This window comes from Triticum urartu, chromosome 3A (genome assembly GCF_056163025.1).
Source record: "Triticum urartu cultivar PI428250 chromosome 3A, HENAU_Tu73, whole genome shotgun sequence".
NCBI classification, from domain to species: domain Eukaryota; kingdom Viridiplantae; phylum Streptophyta; class Magnoliopsida; order Poales; family Poaceae; genus Triticum; species Triticum urartu.
The window spans coordinates 266,887,015-266,909,081 of record NC_141875.1 but is presented as its reverse complement, the minus strand read 5'-3'; the positions used below and the strand labels follow the sequence as shown (position 1 = coordinate 266,909,081).

General features: G+C 49.5%; 3 protein-coding genes across 3 annotated transcripts; all 3 read left to right on the top strand.

Annotated features, from left to right (window-relative positions):
• Positions 1-2,236: 2,236 nt before the first annotated feature.
• On the top strand, positions 2,237-21,398 carry LOC125543895 (CRS2-associated factor 2, chloroplastic). Its single transcript, XM_048707392.2, has 6 exons — positions 2,237-3,088; positions 5,371-5,498; positions 7,275-7,500; positions 18,399-18,526; positions 18,641-18,794; positions 20,633-21,398. The coding sequence occupies exons 1-6, from the start codon at positions 2,326-2,328 to the stop codon at positions 21,046-21,048; spliced, it is 1,815 nt and encodes a 604-aa protein (XP_048563349.2). The 5' UTR covers positions 2,237-2,325; the 3' UTR covers positions 21,049-21,398.
• LOC147979416 (uncharacterized) lies at positions 5,505-7,262 on the top strand. Its single transcript, XM_087546886.1, has one exon. The coding sequence runs from the start codon at positions 5,885-5,887 to the stop codon at positions 6,491-6,493; it is 609 nt and encodes a 202-aa protein (XP_087403012.1). The 5' UTR covers positions 5,505-5,884; the 3' UTR covers positions 6,494-7,262.
• On the top strand, positions 7,577-18,392 carry LOC147979415 (uncharacterized). Its single transcript, XM_087546885.1, has one exon. The coding sequence runs from the start codon at positions 8,575-8,577 to the stop codon at positions 10,006-10,008; it is 1,434 nt and encodes a 477-aa protein (XP_087403011.1). The 5' UTR covers positions 7,577-8,574; the 3' UTR covers positions 10,009-18,392.
• Positions 21,399-22,067: the final 669 nt, after the last annotated feature.

Below are 22,067 nucleotides of genomic sequence, written 5' to 3'. Positions count from 1 at the left end.
TTCACGGTGACAATCGCCAGGAGCGATGGTGAGGGGGAGGGGATGTCAGGCACCTCGATGTGGAAGAAGCCAAGGCCCTCAATCCCATGCCCATACATCATCAACTCCCCCACCATCGGACGGTCGGGGCAAAGGAACGCCGGGTGATCAGGATTCGAGCAGAGGTAGCAGCACTGGGGGCGCGTACATGCCACCTGGGAGTGACCGGAGAGGCCGTAGTTGAAGCACTTGACGAGGTCGGAGATGCGGTCATCGGGGAGTAGCGCGGTCGTGGTAGATGCCACCGAGTCACGAGAGGAGCCAATGGCCGGGGGCGCGCCATTGGCACGCCCCAAGCCGCGCTTCTTCTTGCGCTTGCCGCCCGGCCGGCCCCGGCCAACACCATTGCCAGTGGGAGGAAGCTCGGTTCTATGGGCGCCCCTGGCCAGAGGAGGGCGGGGGAGGAGGGCTTGCGGGGCAGAGGGCGGGAGGCGGTCGGGAGAACGGGGGCGGCCACTACGAGCCGGGGAGCGGCTGGCGTCCCGCCTGCACATTGGAGAAGGAGACCGGCGGCGCTGACCGCGCCAGTCAGCGGGCGGAGGCGGCGAGCGGGAGCGGGACTGGCCACGGTGGTTAGATCGGACGGGAGAGCGACGAGAGGGGGACCGGTGACCATTGCGGGAAGGAGACCGACGATCTCCGCGGCCGGAGAGATGCCGGCGAAGGTCAGCCTCGTGCCAGAGCGCGTCGGGGGAGGGGCAGGAGGAGTCACGTCGATTATCCGCGCGGGAGTCGTCGGGCCGGCGCTCGTCAACGCGTCGCTTGGGGCGGGGCCCCGCGTCATTCCAGTCCCTGGGCATGCCGGCAGGGGGCGGCGTCGGGGGAAGGTGGCGAGCGACGCTGGCGGCAGGGAGGACTCGGGCGAGGGTTAGGGTTGGGACGGGAGGGATCGGGCTGGGAGGCCGAGGAAAACCGACAGGTGGCCAAATAGGCCGGACGGTCGGGCAGGCCGACCCGTCCAAGGACCGAGCCAAAGTGGGCCGGCCCGTATGCAGCACCACCCCAGTATACGGCCCAAAGCCACCCCAAAGCCTGCAGCCACGCGGCGCAGCCCGCGATGCGGAGCGGCAACACCTAGAGTTTCTTCGGATGCTGCGGCCATCGCCACGGCCGGCGCCGGCGTATGAGCAACGGCGAGCCATGGGCGGCACAGGGGACGGCTGGGGGAGAACCGGAGCGAGGAGGCACCGAACGCAGCGATGAAGGGGCGAAATGGGGATTTGCGGAAAATCATCGAAGAGGCAGCCGACGACGAGGGAACGACGAGCAGGACTGCGGACGCGGCGGGGCGCCAGGAGCGTCGGGCTTGGCCCAGGTCGGACCGCCCCACGACGCCCCACGCCGGAGCGCGGCGGCAGCGAGCGGTCCTGGACCCAAGGGCGTCCCTTTTGTGCGGCGTCAGCAGAAGAGGGAGTGGGGGGAGCCGGTGAGCCGGTGGGAAGGACGGATAGACGCGCCGAGGCGAGGCCACCATCCTCGAACGAGGCGCCGCTCTACGAGCCGGCGGCTCTCGCCGGACCATGGGGTGACCAGCGACGGCATCGCCATCCTCCGCAATATCGGCCCAGCACAGCGGCGACACCGTCAAGGGCGGCGACAAGCAGGGGGAGCGAGACCCCGGCCAACAACTCTGGGGTGGCGGGGGACATCGCCGCAACGCCGGCGGCCGGGGCGGAGCCGGCCAGAGGCGCAAGCGGCAGGACCATTATAGCTGGCCAAATGGGCCTTTTTTTGGACCGCCTCGTGAGCACGCCGGCATAGCCCGCCTTGGGCCAGGCACGACACGGGCTAAACGGGCTGGACCCGGCACACGGCATGCCCTGCGCCGTGCCTAGGCCTGAAGGCTGGGCATGCGGGCCGGCATGACACGGCCCAATTACGTTTTTTAATTTTTTTATACATCTATATATGGCCCAACATGTAAAAATAGGCTAAAAAACGCTGTGTGCGTCAAATAACAGGTTGAAAATATGCGACCCAACGTGCTAAACAAGCCAACGTGCCAGCCGGTTTACTAACTGGGTCGTGCCTGGGTCTGGGGCGCAGCACGTGGGCCGGCCCGGCCCGGCCCGTATAGTAATCGTGCTCTAGCGGGCCGTGCCGGGCCAGGCACGATTACGATGGGCCGGGCCGGCCCGTTTGGCCAGGTATGAGGGCCATGGCCGCGGGCGGCGCGTCGCCATCTGGGTCGCGGGAGCAACCCATCCTCCTCTCAGTTCGGCTGGATCTCGTTATCTCTTTCTCTTCTCGCCTCTGTTGTCCCTCCTACCGAAACCACTTCCCGCCATGCCGCCGCCGCCGCCGCAGCGTCCAGTCCCCTCCCCCGCTGGGCGGGCTAACCTATTTTCCTGTCCTCCCCCTCCCCCTCCTAACCGCCACAATCCCAAGAACCGCGCCGTCCCTCTACTTCCCCTCCCACCTCGCCGCCGCCACCCCGAGAACCATCACGAGCAATCTTTCCAAGAACAAGCGGCAACGCCGGCTCCAAGAACCACCCACACCAACCCCGCCTTCCGCGCACCCCACCTGCGTACCTCCTACCGAAAACCCGTGCCCCCAGTCGCAGCCACAGGCAACGGCGAGACCCTCCTCACAACCGACCCCACTGACGCCGCCGCCGGGCGCTCTGTCGTCGTAGGCCCTTCCGGTGTCACATTCCGTCTCCCCGGTGCTCCGTTCGACTTCCAGTTCAGCTACTCCGAGGCGCCCCGCGCCGCGCCGCTGGCCATCCGGGAACCCCCATTCCTGCCTTTCGCCCCGCCGACCATGCCGCGGCCGTGGACCGGAAAGGCACCTCTGCTGACCAAGGAAGAGAAGGCCCGGCGAAGAGGCGTGCGGCTGCACACGCCGCTTGGCCAGGAGCCGCCACGAACGGTGAGTCCGCACGGGATCATGATGGAGGTGAGGGGGAGGAGGCAGCTGGACTTCGCCAGGGTGAGCCCCGGCGACGGAAGGAGCCGGGAGGAGGTTCTAGGGGAGCCACTCACCTCAGCCGAGGTGCGTGAGCTCGTCAAGCCTCATATGTCGCATAACCGGCAACTCAACATTGGTAAGCACAGTAACTATTATAGTTCTCAAGAACAACAAGACAAGAAGATATTTGCCGTTGCCATTTGTTCTGACTTCAGATTGAAGTGAGATATGTGGTGTCGAAAGGAGAAATATATGTGCATGATAGGTTCTCATCTCATGCATCTATACTTGCAAATGCATGTTTTGTCCGATGTATAACCATGAATCCAAGAAGTATGATATTGCTACCAGGTATTAAATTGGTGAACTTAGCTCAATTTTAATAACATTAAAAACAATAATACAGTAGTTTTTTTCCCACAACTATACATCATTGGATTGAAGAAAATAACACTACATCGTATTGAGTGGTAGGATCAGCAATCATAGCGTCAGGACTAAACAACAAGAAATAGGTTTGTGCAATTTCTTACAATTTGAAAGCAGGGGTTGTAAATCTACTATCGTGTAGTTAAGGGATTAAATGTGCAATGAAGGCATAATTTTCATATATGCAACATAACTGGTTGAGTCGTTAGATTAGATTGGATACCCCAAATTATTTGTGTCGAACCCTAACTCACTTGTGAACTGATATAGATATAGCAATACTCCTTGTTGGTTTTAATTTTATGAAATTAGAAGGATCTGATACAATGGCCCCAAATACTGCAAAAAAAAGGCACCTTTGCATTTCTATCAATGGCCACATTCAAAAGAAACTCGAATGTCGACCCGGCGAGATGCTACCAGGGCGCCCCAGCGCTCGAAGATTGGCTGGCCATCCCACCCCAGGGACGGAGGGGCCGACTGGTTGACCTTGGTGCTCGGGACGGGTGGTGCCCGGGGAGTGCACTTGGGAGGCATGAAATTGCCCCTGCCCCCTGGCTCCAGCACGCCAAGTGGCCAACACTTTTTGGGCTGGCATGACGTCGGGTCGGCCCATTTTAACGGGTCCAGGGGACCCTCCTGGGACGCTGACAGTTCCCTGACTACTCCTGTGGCATGTGTGGTGCTCACAGAATTGAATCTTGAGACCACCTGTTTTTGCAATGTCCATTTGCTACAGCCTGCTGGACTTACCTCTGCCCCTCTTGGACAATCCAGCAGATGCCTATCCAGCAATGCAGCTCTGAGACACGACCTCCATTTGCCTTTCTCCATGGATATCATCATTTTAGCCTCCTGGGCAATCTGGACTACAAGGGATGATATAATCTTGAAAGGAATCCTCCCAAGCCTGTACAGATGCAGGAGCAGACTTAAAAAGGACATTCACTTCGCCATTCACAGAGCAAAGCGAAATACTTACTCAGACCTACAGGCATGGGTGGATGCATTCATTTAACATCTCTTTTTTAAATCTCTTTTTTGTACAATTAGGGGGATTCCTTCCTTTTATTGGGAGCCTTGGCGCAGTGGTAAAGCTGCTGCCTTGTGACCATGAGGTCACGGGTTCAAGTCCTGGAAACAGCCTCTTACAGAAATGTAGGGAAAGGCTGCGTACAATAGACCCAAAGTGGTCGGACCCTTCCCCAGACCCTGCGCAAGCGGGAGCTACATGCACTGGGGCTGCCCTTTTAGGGGGATTCCTTTTATTAGCCAGCAGGGGGCCTTTTTTTAGCTATTTTCTTGCTTTTCCTTCTTTTTTATCCCTTTTGTACAGCATTAGAACAGAACATTATAAATGTACACAGTAGGAAGGCCTACTGTTTGCTCTCAAAACTCTGAAAATTGGCAATTAAGGAATTGCCTCTCATTTCACTGACATTTGGATCCTTGGACGCACGTGAAATAACATTTTCTAATATGCCACTCTTTACAGTGGTATATATATATATATATATATATATATATATATATATATATATATATAAGAATCCTTAATGTTTTTCTTGTTATTGTTGCTTGCACTTTTTTGAGCTAAAGTTTGCGTCCTGATGCATTGGTAGAAAAGAAGGTTAGTACAAGCCCAAGAAGGGCAACACCGGAGAATACAATGCCACACCCCTAAGGGCTAGGATCAAGAGGCAGCTGATCGGAAGAATCACGATGTTACTCAGATTAGAATTTTGGCAACAAATTGGATAAGATGCCTAAGAATACTCCACATGGAAGGCAAACCTTGAGATGGAGCTACATAGTCAAAATTTGCTTTCTAAAGTATTTGATAAGTTCCGTTTGAATTAAGGTAGGGGCAACATTAGGACATTTGGATCATAACTCAACTTGAAATTTTCCTTGATAAGCTTGTGCAGAATTAAGCTTTCTTATTGGAGTCTGGAGCTAATAATGCATTTTCTGATTAATTGGCTGTAGGAAGGGATGGGTTGACCCACAACATGTTGGAGATGATACATTGCCATTGGAGGCGCCAGGAGGTCTGCAAAGTGAGATGTCGAGGAGTACCGACTGTTGATATGGACAACCTTTGTTATCACCTTGAGGTATACTTTTTGTACAACTTTCCCATTCAGTTGTGATTATGTGCTTGTGTTGATGTCATTCTCTAAGGATCTATATAAATTGAACTATAATTTGTTGCGACATCTAAGAGAATCCAGCTGCCATTAGATGAACCTAGTTCAGTCCAGGAGTATCCAGAGTTAGTTCAGTCCAGGAGTATCCAGAGTTAGTTCAGTCCGGGATATCCAAACGGGCGCTTCGAGATAGGCCGTTGAGAGTCGAGAGAGAGCCGCAGCTTCCGGCCCGATCCCCTATCTTCTCCGACGGCTACGGCGGCCGGAGCAGATAAGGGAGAGGTGCTCGGTGTAGTTATGTGAATAAAGTATCTAGTTTTAGGTTGTGTTGTGCCCATGTGGTGTCTGGCGTTATGCCGATGTGGAGGATGCCGCCGCTGCGGGCGAGCAGCGGCTGGTGGCTATCGGTGGTGGTGATCCTGGCGGTGCTGGCTAGAGATCAACTGCTGCTATGGAACGCGACGCTGGCCTCTGCACCAATAAGCTCTACTGGTTCCATGCTATGGAGGTACTCTGCTCTGTCTCCAGTTTCCAAGGTCATCTTGGTGGTGGAATCGAAGCAGAGAGGAGATGGTGATCCTAATCGGGTTTGTGCTTATCTCTGGTGGCTGATTGGGACTGGCTACGGCGCCAGCCAAGGTGCTCGGCTGCCGGCTGGCCCCATCTCGCCGCCGCACGTGGTGGCCGAAGGGCGGCCCTCTTGTTTCTTCCTCCCTGCCAAGGAGCCTATAGGGAGGCAGCTCATCTTCTCCAAGGAGTCTATGTCGTGGTGCCATGGAAGCTCCGCCGTCCCAAGTGGTATTGTCCCCGGCGACGACGTGGCTGCACCCGTGAAGATGTCAGGGACCCAATTGCGTTGCTCATCTGGTTGTTGGGGTCCTCTTTTTAAAATGCAGGGACCAGTTTGCTATTTAGGATTAGTTCTGGGTCCTTTTGCATTCTGCTGTGTACCACTGTTTTAATATCAAATGCAGTTTTGGGGTCCTTCTGGACCCCTCTCTAGTTCAAAAAAAAAAAGTTAGTTCAGTCCAGGAGTATCCAGAGTGAGTAGGAGTCCTAGTAGAAGTTTGAGTCTAAAGTTGGTTGTGTTCAAGTCAGGTTGGGATAGCTCTATAAAGGAGCAGTTTTGTAATAGTCCCAGCTGTACTGTTCAGTGAACAGTAACCAACCTAAAAAGTCTATATAAGGACGTACCCCCCTTGTAAGCAAGGCATGCAATGAAATATGCAGTTCCTACCTATGCTTCTGTTCTACCCCTGCAATTCTCCAATCTTTCCTCATTACCCTTCTCCTGTACCACGACCCCTATACAGCAATGACCCTCGTGCACAGCTAGTATCCCACCAAGTAACTTCCGTAGCCAACGTCGGCCGCAACAAATTTATTCTGCACACAGGTTACAAGGGTAGGGCTGGCGCAGTGGTAGAGTCCCTCCACTTGTGGCCTGGAGGTCCTGTGTTTGAACCAGCCTCTTTGCAGAATTATTATTCAAGGGTAAGGCTGTCTAGAAATTCTCTTCCCTAGACCCCACCTTGTGTGGGAGCTTTCAGCACTGGGTACGCCCTTTAAGTTACGTGTTCGCGCTCCAAGGTCCAGGGAAACTTGTTTACTTGTTTGGTTTTAGACATTCGTGTTTCTTAGCAGCTAGTAGCAGTGTAATAAGAGCTCAATTGTCATATATGCATTCTAACTTATTATGCTGCTCGCTCAGATAGGTTAACTATATAATATCTGTATTTCCAGGAGAAATCAGGTGGAAAGGTCATTAAACGAGTAGGTGGAGTTGTTTTCTTGTACCGTGGACGAAATTACAACCCACACACCCGTCCTCGTTATCCATTAATGCTTTGGAAGCCAGCCACTCCTGTTTATCCAAAACTCATCCAGCAAGCTCCTGAAGGACTTACAGTGGAAGAAGCAGCTGAAATGAGAAGGAGAGGACAGATTCTACTGCCAATTTTAAAGTTAGGTATGATTTGTTGTGTTGGGTTGAAGATTCGAATTTTACACCATCGTTCAGGGTTTCTTCGACAGTTGAACTGAGGTCAATCCTGGAACCTGCCTGGTTGTGAAACCAACCAAAACTGGCCAGCTCTTCTTTAGTTTGCTCTTCTTTCTTCTTCTGTGTTTTCAACTTTACATGTTTCCAGCATATTAAATAAACATTAGTCCACATATTTCTCTTCAAATAGTACAAAATATGGATCAGTCCGGTCATACACAGAAAGGGGTACATGACTGGTTCTGGGTAAGTGTCAGTTTACTGCTGGAACCTTACCAACCATTTAATACATTACCTTTTAAGTTAAATCCCGTTGACCAGGGCTAATTGTTAAGGGAGTTCTGTTAGTCCATGATTCTGCCAGCCCACTTTAGAGAGGCCTCTTGCAAAAATGTGTTGAACCAGTATGGGCCCTAGCCCATCTTGATATGTCTTTTGGGCCCAAGCCCATGAGTGGATCTGACCTAGAAGAGGTGCCCCTCCTCTGTTCTGTGCAAGCCGCCACACACACACACACCAGAGACTCACGCTGTCTGGAGGTACTCTCTCTCCCGAGTCAACATGGTATCAGAGGCCAGCGACGGCGGGGCCTGAGGAGATGGTGGCGACGTCCGGCGAGGTGGCGGCGGATCTGGGCGACGTCCGGCGTGCTGGAGAGGACCGGCGGGGCTGCAGGCGGAGGCTGCCTGTGAGGAGTGCGTGGGCTGCTGCCGGCGGCTGCTGCAGGCGCGCGCGTGCAAGGCACAGCAGGGCTGCTGCTGACGGAGGAGGGCCGGCTGCTGGGCGTGCTGCTGCTGTTAAATTTGCTGGGGTTTCCTGCTGCAGCTGCTGTTTGCTGTTGGTCTAGGCTGAACGGCTGCTGCTGCTGCTAGTGCTTGTTGGTCTGTGAGCTGAGGGGGAGAAAGTAGGAACTGTTGGTGTCGTGCAGCTGCTTGTCAGGGGAGATACGAGCTGTGGTGTTGTTCTGTTGCGTTTGCTCTGGTGCTTGCTTGTGACTGCTGTTTGGGGAGTCTCTGCTGCTGCTGCTACTCCCCACCAAAGATGGCTGAACCAAATGCTCTTGCTGATGCTTTTGAGAAGCTCGCTAAGATCCTCGCAGAGTCCAACTCCAACTCTGGGGTCATCGTTCCTCGACAGGAAGTGGCTCAGAAGCTGGAAATGTCTCCTCTGGACATGAAGCTAGAGGGGGCCACAAATTATTTGAGCTGGTCCAGGAGGGCTTTGTGGGCTGTTGAGCAGAAGGAGCTTGATGGATATTTGTTGGGCACCATTGCAGAACCAGGAGACAAGAGTAGTGCAGAGGGAAAAAGGTGGAAGGTTATAAACTCTGTACTCATGGTGTGGTTGTTGAACTCTGTCGTGCACTCCATTGGACGCTCTGTGGAGGGGCTATCCACACCTACTGAGATATGGAAGATTCTATCCATCCAGTACTCTGGCAAGGGCAATGTCATGCTCATTGCTCAAATTGAGGACAAAATTAGGTTGTTGCGCCAAGAGGATGTCATGTCAGTGATGGCATACGTGGCACAACTGCAGGCTCTGTGGGCAGACCAGGATAACTGTGATCCTCTGGAACTCTATGATGCAGCTTCAATCGAGTCAGGGCACAAGTGGATGGCATGCAGGCGTGTGCTGAAACTTTTGGCTGGCCTCAAAGGTTGCTTTGATGGTAGGAAGGCTTCCCTGCTGCACCAACCTAGTCTACCTACCATTGCTGAGGCTATTGCAGCAATGACTCAAGAGGAGGTGCGCCTATCTCTTGAGCATGCAGACGTGAAGGTTGTGCCGACTTCGACATTTGCAGTCACTGAGCGCATGGAGAGGGGAGATCCCACCAAATGTCATGTTTGTGGGGAGGTAGGTCACTGGAAGAGAGAATGTCCAACTCGTGGCAGAGGCAGGGGATATAACAGAGGGGGAACAGGCAGAGGCAGAAGTGCTAGAGGCAGAGGTGGATACTCAGAGACCTCATGGGGTCAGGCTTCTAGGGGCAGAGGCGGCTACTCAGGACACTCAGGGGGTCAGAGGGCTCACATGGCCGTTGCAGGAGACACTGGAATGTCCAAAGGCAAAGATGTAGATGATGTTGTCTATGGAGACTTTGCTCACTGGGCCTCCACTGATGAAGGTAATTCGGAAAGAGCTTCTCTTGCTACTAATGAGAGTGCTCCAGAGTGGGTTCTTGACTCTGGAGCATCTAGGCATGTTGCTAGTAACTCCTGCGTGTTCAAGTCTTACAATAAGCATCCCCCCTCTCACACGGGCACTATACAAACGGCCGATGGCACAAAACAGCCAGTCATAGGGGTTGGTAAGTGTACCCTGACCATTTCCCTATCGTCAGTTTTACATGTGCCAGCCATCCCTGTCAATTTGGTCTCTTTCAGTGCACTCATTGATGAAATAGACTGTCGTGTGATCCTTGACAAATTTGGTGTCATGGAGAAGCAAGAAACATACTGTTGTGTCTAGATCAACAACAGAAGCTGAGTATAGAGCATTATCTCAAGGGTTGTGTGATATGCTCTGGGTGAAGCACCTACTGTGCGAGTTGAAACTTCTGAGGAAGGGCCCCTTGAGGGTGTGGTGTGACAATCAGTCAGCTATAGCCATTGCTAATAACCCAGTTCAACATGATAGGACGAAGCATGTGGAAATTGACCGCTTCTTCATTAAAGAGAAATTTGATGCTGGGATCATCAGCCTTACACATGTCAGCTCTGGGAAGCAATTTGCAGACTGCTTGACAAAGGGACTGGGAACAAAGGACTGTAACTTGGCGTGTGACAAGATGGGGATGATAGATATCTACCACCCATCTTGAGGGGGAGTGTTGAACCAGTATGGGCCCTAGCCCATCTTGATATGTCTTTTGGGCCTAAGCCCATGAGTGGATCTGACCTAGAAGAGGTGCCCCTCCTCCTCTGTCCTGTGCAAGCTGCCACACACACACACACCAGAGACTCACGCAGAGAACAAGAAGAGGGAGCTCGAGCTGTCTGAAGGTACTCTCTCTCCCGAGTCAACAAAGTGTTATTATTGGCCTTCTAGATTTAAAAGAAGAAAACCACCCTCCCTCCCCGGCCGAGTCCCTTAGGAAAGTGGCGATAAAAGCATTGCAACATGCCATTTTTGAAAAATCGACTTCTGGGAATGTTAAAGCTGCTCTTCTCGGCGAAGAGAATATAAAGTATTTCCACCTTGTTATAGATGCAAATTGTCTATTGCATAGCCCAAATGGCACATATATATTAGACATGACTTGGGGCACAAGGAAGGAAACATAGTCTTGAGAGTGTCGTCGTAGCATGAAGCATGAAGGGTCTTCAAAACTTGTCAAGCCAAGCCACGGGAGATAACAAAAAGACACCACATCAGAAGAAGATACAATATAAGTATCAAGAGAAGATGGGTTGTCATAAGAGGATATCACATCAAGAGAATGAAGCATTGCGCACAAAATCATAGCCCAAGAAAACCGGCGGCAAGAGAATGGGTGTAGATCGACAATGCAAAAAGATGCCACGGAAATCCTGTAGAAGCAGCAACAAGTAGAGAAGGCACAGCAGCATGTAGCAAGCAGCAACCATGAACACAGCTAAAAAGAGCAGCCATATAGCAGCAGGCCATGGGAAGCCAGCAACGGGCGACTGGAGAAGGCTGGCAGGAGGCTGCAGCGGGGCCATGAGGGCTGCAGGGGGAGCAACACGCACACTGCTAGAGCTGCACGGGCGGGCCTGTACGTGGAGCAGAGCTTGGAGGCCAGTCTGGTCGAGAACATACGAAGCAACGGCGGACCATCAACAAAAGGGGGAATCTACCTGAGAGGAGCAGATCGACGGAATCTGACCGGGAGACTGAACAAAAAATCGATCGGAGAGGAGGACGAGTTGTGGTGTCCGAAGCAAACCTAAACCTAGGCTCTGATACCATGTTATAGATGCAACTTCTCTATTGCATAGCCCATGTTATAGACCTAACAAATATTGGCTTTCTATCGCAAATGTTGGAGCCAAATCAAACATATCATCACCCCCTTCTTCCACGAGTTTGCTAATGGCTATGCTGACACGGAACGTTTTAACCGCTCTCTGGTCGTTCTTCTTCAATCTCTGAAGCCCGCTGTTCTGCTGATGCGTTCAGGCTAATCTGGCTTCAAAACTGCCACATTAAAGTGGTCACCAGAGTTCTCACGAACTGGGTGAAAGCATTCATCGCCTTACTCATCCATGCAGACCAAACAGGCTTCATTTCGGGCAGGTCCATCGCCGAAAACTTCATCTATGCAGCAGACACCGTTAGCTGGTGTCATCGGCGTAAGGCTGAAACTATGGCCATGAAGCTCGATTTCAGGAAAGCCTTTGATTCCATTTCCTGGTCTTCCTTGCTCCTTCTAAACCATCGGGGTTATCCTACTAGCTTCTGCTCCTGGATTGAAAATCTGCTTACCATCGGGAAAACTGGCATCCTCCTAAACGGCGTACCAGAGGACTGCATCAACTGCAAGAATGGTCTCCGCCAATGGGACCCTTCCCCCGCCCTACCTATTCATCATCGTGGCTGACATTCTCCAGCAGCTCATTCTCAAAGCCCACGCTAGCAACCTTGGTCACCTGCAACACCCGATCTACCCAGATCTTCCTCCTACCATTCTTTTGATACGCAGACAACACACATGTTATAGCCAGGGCCTCAACTGAGGCTGCCTCTCACCTAAAGTCAATCCTAGACGACTTCTCTCTCGCTACTGGCCTCACTATCAATGTCACCAAAACAACATCCATCCTCATCCATGTAAATGATGCCACTGCCGCCTCTACCGCTGTGATCGTCGGATGTACCACCTCATCCTTTCCCAAACCTACCTAGGGCTTTTTTTCCTGAAAAGGAGGAAGACCCCCGGCCTCTACATCAGAATGATGCATGCGGCCACTTTATTAAAAGCCAAACAAACCAAGGTCCACAGTATAGTACAACTCACAAAAGGAGCACAAAAAGCAAAGAAAATAAACAAAGCCAAACCGGCTATGAACAGGGCAAGCGATTAAACATCTATCCTATTATTGGACCGCCATCCAAACCGGTTGTAGATAGCCCATGCTACCGTCTCCCATCGGTTGCACCCAGTAGCCAAAAGCTCCATGCAGTCCGTATGAGTGAGGAACGACCACATACTGATCCAAGCGGAAGCTCTGTAGATAACCTGCAAGAAATTCATAAGATTCTGTCTGTTAAAGATCATATCATTCGTGCAATTCCTATCCGAATATGTCCCGCAGTATAGTGCGCATATTCCTATCCGAATACGTCCCGCAATAATTGGTTCCATTCCAGTAAGCCACGTGCCAAATAACATGTTGATGCTAACTGGAGGGCTGATGTTAAAGGCTATATGAATCGTACGCCAAAGAAGCTTATCGAGAGGGCAATCGATGAAGAAGTTTTGTATTGTTTCATCATTATCACAAAAACAACAACGTGAACTGCCTACCCAACTACGCTTAAGCAGATTATCTTTGGTGAGTATCATTCGCTTGTGAACGAACCACATGAAGATCTTGATTCTCAACGGAACTTTAATTTTCCAAATATGAGTTGATCTTGAGATTGGGCCAGAATCAATTAGATCCAAGTACATAGATTTTACCGTGAAAACACCGTTCCTAGTTAACTTCCAATGGAACGAGTCAGGCTGATCAGAAAGTTGAACATCCATCAACCTTCGCACAAGATGCAACCATGAGCTCCCCCACTCCCCCACTAGAGACCTCCTGAACTGGATGTTCAAGGGGGACGATTGTAATACTGTAGCAATGTAAACCTCCTTACGCTGTACAATATTATACAGAGTGGGATATTGCAAGGCCACTCCCCTAACCATGTATCTTCCTAAAATCTGGTTGTTGTACCATTTCCAAGAACAAATTTCGCTCTGCGAAAAAAGTATCCTTGGTCCACATTAGCCCCTTCCAAAACGCCGAGTCATTAGGTCTTACGGTAACCTGGGACAAAGACTTTGATTGCAGGTATTTGTTACGTAGGATCTGTGCCCACATATTGTCAGTCTCAACCGATAACCTAAAAAGCCATTTGCTTAACAAGCATTTGTTTTTGATCTCCAGGTTCTCAATCCCAAGCCCCCCTTGGTCTTTGGGTCTGCAAATAATATCCCACCTGGTCAATCTGTATTTCGTCTTTACTTCATCACATTGACAGAAAAAAGGAGATCGATAGAAATCTAACCTTTTCTGCACCCCTATAGGTACTTCAAAGAAAGATAATAGGAACATCGGCATACTAGGTAGTACTGCATCTATTAACACAAGCCGACCTCCATAAGACATAAGCTTGCCCTTCAAGCAGCTTAGCTTTTTTTTTTTCAAACCGATCCTCAATACATTTCCATTCTTTATTTGATAGTTTGCGCTAATGAATTGGGATTCCAAGGTAACTGAAAGGCAAGGATCCCGTTTCACAACCGAACAATTGTCTATACGCATCTTGTTCCTCTTTGGCTCTTCCAAAGCAAAACAATTCGCTCTTGTTAAAATTAATCCTTAACCCCGACAATTGTTCGAAAACGCAAAGTACTAAATTCATATTTCTAGCCTTTGCGAGATCATGTTCCATGAATATTAGTGTATTGTAGTATGGAACACCCCCCCCCCCCTCTCCATCAACAAGATGAGGGACTAGTCCTCCTACTTGGCCCTACCGATAAGAGTCGGCAACATATCTGCCACTATGTTGAGCAAAATAGGGGATATGTCTCCATGGTATGAAAGCCGTCTAACTCGGTTGTACCACGGAATGGGCAATCAGTGTCAATCTATTCGTGCCGACTTTCGTGAAAATTGTGCCTGAACTGCTCAATACATACTGCCTCTTCCTTCTTTGGTAACAGTGTTATTGTTCCAAAGTTAAGGTGGAAAAGCTGCAGGTGGCCATTGAAGAATTCATGGAACATCAGCATGAGGTCACCCTTTATGATATGCCAGCATTTCTTGTAGAATTCTGCTGGGAATCCATCCGGTCCAGGTGCCTTATTCTGCTTCATCCGTGTTACTGCCTCGAACACCTCTTTTTCTGTAAACGGCGCAGACAAAATCTCATTTTCATCTCTCCTTAGCTGAGGAATATCCCCAACTGCGAGCTCGTCGAGGGACACAAAACTGTCCTCAGGTGGCCCGAAAAGTTGTTTATAATAATTTGAAATATACAGCTTGAGGTTCTCATGCCCCACCACCGTACCTTCATCCTGTTCGATCTGTATGATTTTCTTTTTTCTATGTTTGCCATTCGCAATCACATGGAAGAACTGAGTATTGTCATCCCCTTGGACAACTTTCAGAACCTTAGCCCTCAGCGCCCATTTCATTTCTTCTTCTCTAAGAAGAACACGAAGTTCTGCTCAGCCTTAGTTTTAGCGGCCTGTTCAGTCGCGTGTAGCATGTTAGATTCCGCTTTCAAATCTAAAGTTTCCATCATACGGATAAGTCTATCTTTTTCTTGTTTATAAATCCCGCTTTCATTTCTGGCCCAACCCCTCAAAAATTGTCGCAAGTGCCTAAATTTTATTTTGCCACCTTTTGACACTCGAACGCCCACCAAAGTCCTTAGCCCATTCCCTTGCAACCATATTGAAGAATCCCTTTCTCAAACCAACTTAGTTCAAAAGAGAAGGTGTTCTTGTTGCCCATATGGGCCGCTTCTCCTGAATCGACCAGCAAAGGGGTATGATCAGAGATAGCCCTTTGTAACACCTGCACCGTTACAAGAGGAAACTTTTGTTCCCAATCAACACTAGTGAGAACCCTGTCCAACTTTTCATATGTGGGATTCAGCAACGAGTTCGCCCAAGTGAACTGTCTACCGGAGAGGTCGATCTCCCTTGGATTGAGGCTCTCAATGATCGTATTAAACATAAATGACCATCTTCCATCGAAGTTGTCATTATTCTTTTCTTCTCTTCTCCTTATAATATTAAAATCTCCTCCCACTAGGATTGGTAACCTTTCGTCCCTACAGCTTCTCACAAGATCAGCGGGGAAATCTGATTTGAACTCAGGTCGAGCTGCTCCATAAACAGCCACCAAAGCCCAGCTAAACCCATCGAGTTTTGACCTAACACGAAACTTAACGGCATAATCTCCATGGACGACGTTCATCACCTCTAACGTTTCACACTTGACCCCAAGTAAAATCCCTCCGGATCATCCCCTTGGAGGGAGACAGTGCCAGTCAAAATCTATACCACCAGATAAGGTACCAAGGAATTGTGAAGCGAAGTTGTCTCTACCTGTTTCTAGTAGGGCAATAAAGTCTAGTTTGTGCTCTAGTGATGCTTCCGCAAGGAACCTTTTTTTCAGCCAAGTCTGCTAGACCTCTGCTATTCCAAAAGAGTCCTTTCATTTGTCATCATGGAATTTTTTGTTGAATTTGATTCTCGCACTTCTACGAACTGCCGATACAGGATAAACCTTCCTCTTCCAGGATCGTTTTGGTTTATCGTGCACCTCCTCCACGTCCATATGACCGGGAGCAGTCAATGTCGTGCCTAGGCTTGCCCCTTCCCACCCACAAACTCCCGCCCTCTGCCTTCCAGCCTATCATCACCAATTGTTTCAGATACCTCACCGTCCAGCGTGCTAAACTCCTCTCAAGAGGAGGACGACTCATTCTAATCTGCTATGTTCTTGACTCCCTACCAACTTATTTCATATCAGTCTTCCAGCTTCCCAAAAAAGTTATCGAAGCTACCGATGCAATCCGTCGAGCCTTTTTCTGTACTGCTGAAGAAATGTGTACTGGTGCGAAGTGTCTTAAATTTTTGGAAAAATGTTTGTAAACCAAAAAAGTTCGGTGGTCTAGGCATCAAAGATTTGCATATCCAAAATAATTTCTTGCTCTTCAAATTTGCCTACAAATGCCTCACCTCCACCTCCCCTTTACCTTGAATTACTTGGTACCTATGAAACCACAACAACAGACTCACCCACTACAACCAACCTTCCTTCCTCTCAAGCATTATCAAGATCCATCTAAATACACTACTTCAGATTTCCTTGTCCTAACAAATAATTGCATGTCAACCTTCTTCTGGCAAGACCGTTGGCTCACCCAGCAACCTCTAGCTTCAACCTTCCCAAGCCTCTATTCCCACTCCACCAATGCCCATATACTTGTATCCAAATCATGCATGAAGAATTACTATCGAACCTCCTGAACCGGCTGACCAACGCTGCCACGGCAGAGTTTCTTGATTTGCCTCAGTGATTGCTCGTGCATGCTTTAGGGTTCTCCTCCAAGGCTGCCTACGCCCTATTGAAGGGAAGATCAAGAGTGTGACCACGCCAATTTAATTTGGCGCAGCAGGAGCCCGAATAAGCTCAAAATCTTCAGTTGGCTACTCTTCAGAGGGTGCTTGAACACGCGTGCTAATCTCTTCCGCAAGTATATCTCCTCCAACGCTGGCTGCCCTATATGCTCACTCATCGGAGGACATGGATCACCTTTTCCTCTGCTGCCCAAAAGTTAACCGGGTCTGACTCCTCCTGCTCGGTTCCAACACTTGTGTGGCTGCCGTCATTCCCGATCACCTGGGTAGCTGCATTTGGGCACTCTCCATTCTTTGGAAATCTGGGACTACTCAAGGAATGCCGCCATATTCAGGAATGAAAACACACTGCCTTTGTAACCGTTAGGAGCATTTGTAATGATTTTGATCTCGGGACTATTCAGATTAAATATCTGATAGATAGGGCAGCCTGTCTTGGGGCGAGTAGCTCTCCTCATGAGTTGCCGTGAGCCTATAATTCTTAGCCTTTGGGTACAAAACTTTGCATTTGTTTGCGAGGTTTTATGCTAAAGTATCAGACTATAGACATGTCGCTGTTCCCATGACACCTCTGTACTGCATGTTGATGGGAATTTGGTCTATATCTACAGAAGTTACTAGCTGTAAATTATGGCCTGTTGGTTCGCAGCTAAGGCGCTGTTCGGTTTCTAGCCACGCTCCACATTTTTCTGCCAAATTTGCCTAACCTTAGGTGCAAAAATTCTTGGCCACACTTTAGCTTGCCTAAGAAAATCTTGCCATACTTTTTGTGTGTCTGACATATGGGTCTTATTTTTCACAAAAAGAACGTTTTCAAAGCCGTGGCTAGAACCAAACACCCACCTAACTTGGTCAAATTTGCCCCTACACTGTATGTGTTATGCGTTTCTTATTGCATGCAGAAAAGTATATTTTCCGTCCCTCAACTTTACCGATAGTAGAAATGGTCCCTCAACTCCAAAACCAAATGCTAATTGGAACACCGCTTCATATCCGGGGTGAAAACTCTTGTCCTGGCCTTTATTGGACGGGTTGAGCAACGACCAATTTGCGTTGTTACCTTGTTGAAAATTGTTGTCCACTGCTGTTGTGCTGGTCTTCATTGGCTCATCTCAGCAATTATGGTGAAAATCATTCCAGTCAGACGTGACAGCGATGACGTGTATCCCTTCTTGAAGGCATTGTTGCAGAAGAAGTCTGACTTAGTCGTAGGTGTTAATTTCACACCTTGTAATGGTTCGGTCATGGCTGTGTGCATCCCGATGATGTAGACGCCGGGGTTTTTAACCTCCTTTTTGAAAGAAAAAAAACCTCGAAAACCAGAAAAACATATTCCATCAATTATTGAAACCAGATATTTTTCGTCCCTAGGGTTACTTTGGGTAGTTTCCTCGTTTTCGAGTTGAAGGACCATTTCTAAACTATGGGTAGAGTTGAGGGACAAAAAATATATTCATCTCTATTCCATATTGATCGGGGCATGTAGATATAAAAAAAAATGCATATTCATTTCTTAATTTTGCAGCAAAAAATGGAATATATATCAATCTTGTAAAGGATGTTCAAGATGCTTTTGAGGGAAATGATCTGGTGAAGATTGACTGCAAAGGTTTGGAACCAAGCGACTACAAAAAGATTGGGGCAAAACTGAGGGTATTCATTCCCACACAACTGTTATGTTTCCATGTCATCACCGCTGATGGAAGTATATTAACTTTATAGTTTATTGTACTCTCGACCGAAAATTCTGTGTTTCTATGTATGCAGGATCTTGTTCCTTGCGTCCTTTTGTCATTTGACAAGGAGCAGATATTAATCTACAGAGGCAAAGGATGGAAATCCAGATATTTGAAGCCTCTCACCCCCGTTCCAAAAGTTGAAAAGAATAATCTGGCAGTGTCATCTGTTGTGGATAGCTCAGGTGTGTACCTGTAATTCGCACTCACAATTATTTATCATACAGAAGGGAGCAATAAATTTTTGAACAGCTATGCTTACATCAATACAAGGCCATTTGGAAACAGTGCAATCACGGTCTTGTTGCTTTGACATGCTCATTTCTTATAGAATGTTGTAGCCTATTTTTATTTACTATTTTCATTTTGCGCCCCATTGCAAGTGATCCATTGGATGCCTATGTTTCGTACATTTTGTTTGTTCACTCTCAGGTATCCATGTGCTTTTTTTTTGAAAAGGAGGATAACTCCCGGCCTTTGCATCAGGATGATGCATGCAGCCATATATTATTAATAGAGCAAAATCCAGCAGCCGAACACCATCGACCCGGGAAAAAAGCGAAAAATAAACTCTGAGGCCATATACCTCGCGACAGTAACTCCCCCAGATAACCACTAACCCTATGATACAAGACACAACATACACGAAGAATACACAACTCCTAGGCTACGCCTTCAAGAAGGAATCGCCGCACGTGGGCCGATGATGGTGAGTTCACCACAAGGTTGAACTTCGGATTCTCATCCCCAAAGGAAAGCTTCAATCCACCACCTTCAGCAAGGACACGACGCAGGCGCGCGACGACATAGCCTGATTAGAGATCTTGTGTTTCCACCAGAGTGCATAAGCTCCCATACCGCTTGCCTCCCGCTACTGTCGCACCACCTTCGATCCAACAACAACAGACTAAACTTGACAACTCCGCCAGAGCCACCGTGCATCACCTTCCGATAGCAAGCATGACTTGACGTCTCCGTATAAGACGTCGTGCGTAGCATCCGCCGGTAGCACATCCACCGGTGGCTTCACCTGCCGACGACAGGCACCGCCCGACAACTCCGAGGGAGGCTCATGTGTCACCTGTCGAGCCGCATCGAACCCGGTTTGTTGATGGAAGGGACGTCCCATACAGCCACCAGCCTCAGAAGGACGTCACCATCTCGAGATCCGGACTCCGAGTTGCCCACACGACCCCAGAGTCCGCCGCCGTTGATGAAGAGGGGCCGCCGCCGTTGATGAAGAGGGGCCGCCGCCCCGATTGCGGGCGCTATAGGGAGCACCCATCGCCGCGCCAGCCGCTGTCGTCGCCTATACAACGGCAACCGCCGCCACGATCCCGCATCAAGCGCCGTCGACGCCGGAGGAAGCTCCGGCCGCCACGCGCATCCTGCGACGAGCCCGGACACGTGATTCCAAGATTCGCCGCCACCGGTGCCGCCACAAGGACCCACCTCCTGGCCCGCCTTCCCCGGCGGAAGGGACGCCGCCACCACCGTGGCCGGATCCGGGCCGGCCGTCGCCATCGCCAAGACCGGATCCGGGCTGGACGCCGCCACCGCCACCAGCCACGCCCAACCGATCTCCATGCCACGCGCATCTGAACTCCACTCGTGCCGCCAAGCACCACCGCCGCTGCGCCGCCGGGGATCGAGGGAGAGGCCGCCCCCCACGGATCTAGCCCCCTCGCCACAGATCCGGGAGAAGGAGGAACAACCCTCCGCCACCGCCGGCCAACGCACGGGCTTAGCCCGGCGCCAACCCCCGGCGGCGACAGAGGGGGAGGAGGGAGGTCGAGGAGGTCGCTGGCGGCTGGGCAGTCGCCTCTCGTGTCGCCCGCGTAGGGGGCGACACGAGAGGGTCGTGGGTCGTGGGCTGACATCCTGTAGCAGGTATCGATGTGCTGTATAAATAAAATCATGTCTAATGGCACTTGAATAAGACGGGTTTCTCAAGCCTTTTTTTTTTCAAAGACCTTTGCACTCTCTGTCTGGACATAACATGAAAACTTACATTTTTATGCAGGTGAATCCGCTGGTGCCAGCAACAATGTGACAATAAGAGAAGTATTGAGACCCAGAATGTTTAAACTGTGGAAGCGTGCAATAGAGTCATCCATAGCATTGTTGCTAGATGACGATGAAGCCAATGCACTTGCACCTGACACGCTTCTTATGAGGGTTGAGGAGTTCAGTATCACATCGCAGGCTGTGGAGCATTCATTCCCAGCTTTGCTCGTGGGCAATGGTAAGGAGGGCCCTGAAGCTCTAAATGAGCCTGGTGATGGAATCATTAGACCCCAAGAAAATCAGTTTGAGAAATCACTTTATGCCGGCAATGATGATCACTTTGAATACGACATGCTCGAGCGTCTGGAGTCATCAGCGCCACTGGGGTCATTACTGATCGACTCCGTCATAGAGCAGTTGAACAGCGAGTAACAGCGATAGATGCCGTCATTACTGGGAGTTCAGGCTAAATGGCTAATGAAGCTGTTGAAGCATTGGGTAATGATCAAAACACACCTGGACCGGCATGCTCGCATTGTATATCCATTTTCCCCGTTCTTCCAAACTCTAGGCTGGATGATTGCAAATGTGATGATTGTAGTCAGCAAAGACACCCTTTTTATGTAAAGGAGACTAGGAGAGCGAAACCATATCCATGATCAATATACCCTGTGAACAAATGCAAGACGTTTTAGGTCACCAAAGTAGTTTGGTGCTGCTTTTTCTGAAAATTTCCTATAATTCTGGATTTGCCATGAAAAGTTAGTCCGGTTTCAGAGACATCCAAATTTTCCTCATTCAGAAATTTGTACTTATTCCACATTTACCACATTTGTGGTTGACTGGGTGTTTATAGTTTTCTAGGCTTTCAACATCGACGCTTAAAAAAAAGATTTTTATCACTAGTTGTGTCCCACTACTCAGCTTTGCCACTAATAATTTGAACTGCTCAAAAATGCCATGCTATGTTAGGTGCATGCTAAAAAATGTCACTAGACACCATTATTGCCAGCTCAATACCCGTTTACCATGTTATAATAACCAAAAAATACCCTTGGAACAACATGTAACTCTCCCTCTATCTTGGTACGATAGTGTGGGTCTCACTCGATCCCCAACAACGTTCTTATTTTCATCTAAAAATATTTGATTGCTACTCCTAACAAGTGGGACCCACACTTGTCATTGTGAGTTAAAGAGAGTTGACATGTGAGTCTAGTGGTATTTTGGTCATATAACATGGACAATGGGTTTGACCTGATAGCATTTTTGAGCAACCATTTAGTGGAACGATGGTATTTTTTAGGTATCTAATGTCATTTTTTTTGAGCATTTCACGGAAGGATGATGTTTTTCGGCAGTTGTAACTATTGAATTCATGCACCAGCCAACTCATTCAAAAGTTGGTCTTGAACTTAAAAAACCTTTTGGCTCGCATACTATATTGAATT